The sequence below is a fragment of the Nematolebias whitei genome, chromosome 10, assembly GCF_014905685.2.
Source record: "Nematolebias whitei isolate Nwh7 chromosome 10, NemWhi1, whole genome shotgun sequence".
In the NCBI taxonomy this organism is placed as follows: Eukaryota; Metazoa; Chordata; class Actinopteri; order Cyprinodontiformes; family Rivulidae; genus Nematolebias; species Nematolebias whitei.
The window spans coordinates 4,686,304-4,688,558 of record NC_056507.1 but is presented as its reverse complement, the minus strand read 5'-3'; the positions used below and the strand labels follow the sequence as shown (position 1 = coordinate 4,688,558).

At 43.4% G+C, this 2,255-nt stretch overlaps 1 protein-coding gene across 1 annotated transcript in view; it reads left to right on the top strand.

The window, feature by feature from the left end:
- The window catches only part of LOC119416081 (synaptic vesicle 2-related protein), a 5,349-nt gene extending 3,501 nt beyond the window's left edge, over positions 1-1,848 (top strand). The window contains exons 2-3 of the mRNA XM_037683259.1: positions 1,281-1,370; positions 1,666-1,848. Of these exons, the coding sequence (XP_037539187.1) occupies positions 1,281-1,370; positions 1,666-1,847 (272 nt within the window). The 3' untranslated portion in view covers position 1,848. The remainder of the gene's footprint in view (positions 1-1,280; positions 1,371-1,665) is intronic.
- The last annotated feature ends 407 nt before the right edge of the window (positions 1,849-2,255 follow it).

Here is a 2,255-nt window from a genome sequence, read left to right as displayed (position 1 = left end):
CCAGTTTTAAGACTTTCCTTTTTGATAAATCCTATAGTCAGGGTTGGATTGGGTTTCCTGAAGTATCTCTTAGTTGTGCTGCTATAGACTTATGGAGGACAAATTGACCACATGTCCTCTCTCTGCTGCTGCCTGTACTTGTAATTATTTCTGTTTTTTGTCTTTCCTCCTATAGAAAGTCCACCTGGACTATAGAAAGTCCACCTGGACCTGTTAATGTGTTTCTCTTTCTACTTCCTGTCCTCTCAAACCCAGCCGGTCGAAGCAGACGGCCGCTCGTCCTGAGCCTGGTGTCGCTGCACGATCCATACCGTCGGCTCATTTGTGCACGATGCACTAAAATAAATACTTTTGAATACGCTAGATTTAGGAAAATGTACTTCCAGCCTTAATTATAAAGGTACGCTATAAATTACATCCTGTAAGCTGATTTAATACAACACATAAATACATTTTGATATTAATAAAATGTATTTATGAAACATACCATGTTTACTGATATTAAAATATCTCTTTCTATACATTGATTAATTCTCCAATGTTATAATTCGGTTTATGAAGAAGTGCCTTCATTTACGTTCAAAATTATAATTCAGTAGAAAAATGTGTATTTTGGACAGTAATGTATTCACGCTGCCAGTGCGCCCCCTGGTGGACACATTCCTGACAACACAAGACCTTTATTTTAAGAATAGTCGTGCAAATGAGCTGCCGTACGGATCGTGCTTCCAGCGCACATCGTGCAGTGACACCTGGTTCTGCTGGAGGTTTCTTCCTGATAAAGGGACTTTTTCCTTCCCACTGTCTCCGTTGTGCTCGCTCAGGATGGGAGACCGTGACGAAGTGAAGATTCAGCACAATCCGCTGCTTCCTCAGATACAGAACTTTTACGAAGTGGCTTTTATAATGTGTGTGGATGTTTCTGCTCGGTGCCCCGAGACGTCTTCTGTTGTGGCTTGGTGCTGTAGAAATAAGCTGAACTGGGTTAAGGTGTGGGGGCCACTTTAGCGTCAAGGTTTCTGCTCACACAGAGCAAAGCTGCTCTGCTGTGAAGGGTTAGATGAAGCTGAACATCTTACTGATCATTACTGTCAGATACTTATCAGTTAGTTCATCGCCTTCAGCAGCTGATGAACAAGTTCACCATGTAAACATCCTGTAAACCAGATAACTTAGTCCTGGTACAAGTTTTCGCAGCAGAGTTACAAAATGAAATCCGTGGAAACTCTTTAACGTCAAGCGCGTGTTTTCACGTCTCCGTGTGTTTTGTCGACCCGCAGGTGAAATAATTTTCGACAGGACGAGACCGAACGAGCTCGACGAAGCTGCGACCAAAAAGCTGTCGTATGAGGAAGCCGTGGAGCGAGCAGGTGAGCTGGAGCCTTCATCTCCGTGGTTTTTGTCATCAGTCAGAGGAGGAACGCTGCTGGGTGTTAGAATTCAAGCTCGTGCAGGAAAAAAAAGAAAGTTTGGGTTTGGGAGAGTCCAAAAACAGATCGTTCAATAAAAACAGTTTGTTAAAAAGCTCCCACATAGAAGTGTTCAGCTGACGAATCGTTTGTGTTCCTCGCGCGCTTCCTTTTGCTGACTTTGTTCCTTCTGACCGTGGAGGAGATAAAAACAGGTTTTATAGTTTAACAGTCTTTGTTCTGGTCCTGCTCTCAGGTTTCGGGCGCTTCCACTGGCTGCTGCTGCTGGTGTGCGGCTGGGCCAACGCCAGCGACGCCGTGGAGATCCTGTGCGTGTCCTTCCTGCTGCCGACGGCGCGCTGCGACCTGCGGCTGAGCTCCTCGGACATGGGCCTGCTCACCGCCAGCATCTTCCTCGGTCGAGAGCAGCGACATTAATGAAACTAGAGAAACTGTGGCGCCTGCAAAAATGCAGCGTGAACGCTTATTGCAGAAGAACTTGCTGAAAAACAGCTGAAATCAGCTAAAAGGCATGCTGAAATGTAGCTGAAATGGAAGCACAAGCCTAAATTAGCACAAGAAAGTAGAAAGAACACGTATTTACTGAATTAGGTTTAGATAAGCAGAGATGAGCACAAAAATTATGAAATTAGCTAAAACAGCTGAAATGAGCAGAAATAAGCTTAAACTATGGCTTAAAAGCTGAAATGAGCTAAAAAAATGGAATTAGTTGAATAAGCTAAAAGTAGCATAAAAACAACGAAATAGTAGCTGAAATAACTGAAACTAGCACAAATAAGCTGAAAGGAGGAAAAAGGCTTAAATTATTTTAATTAGGCTAAAAGT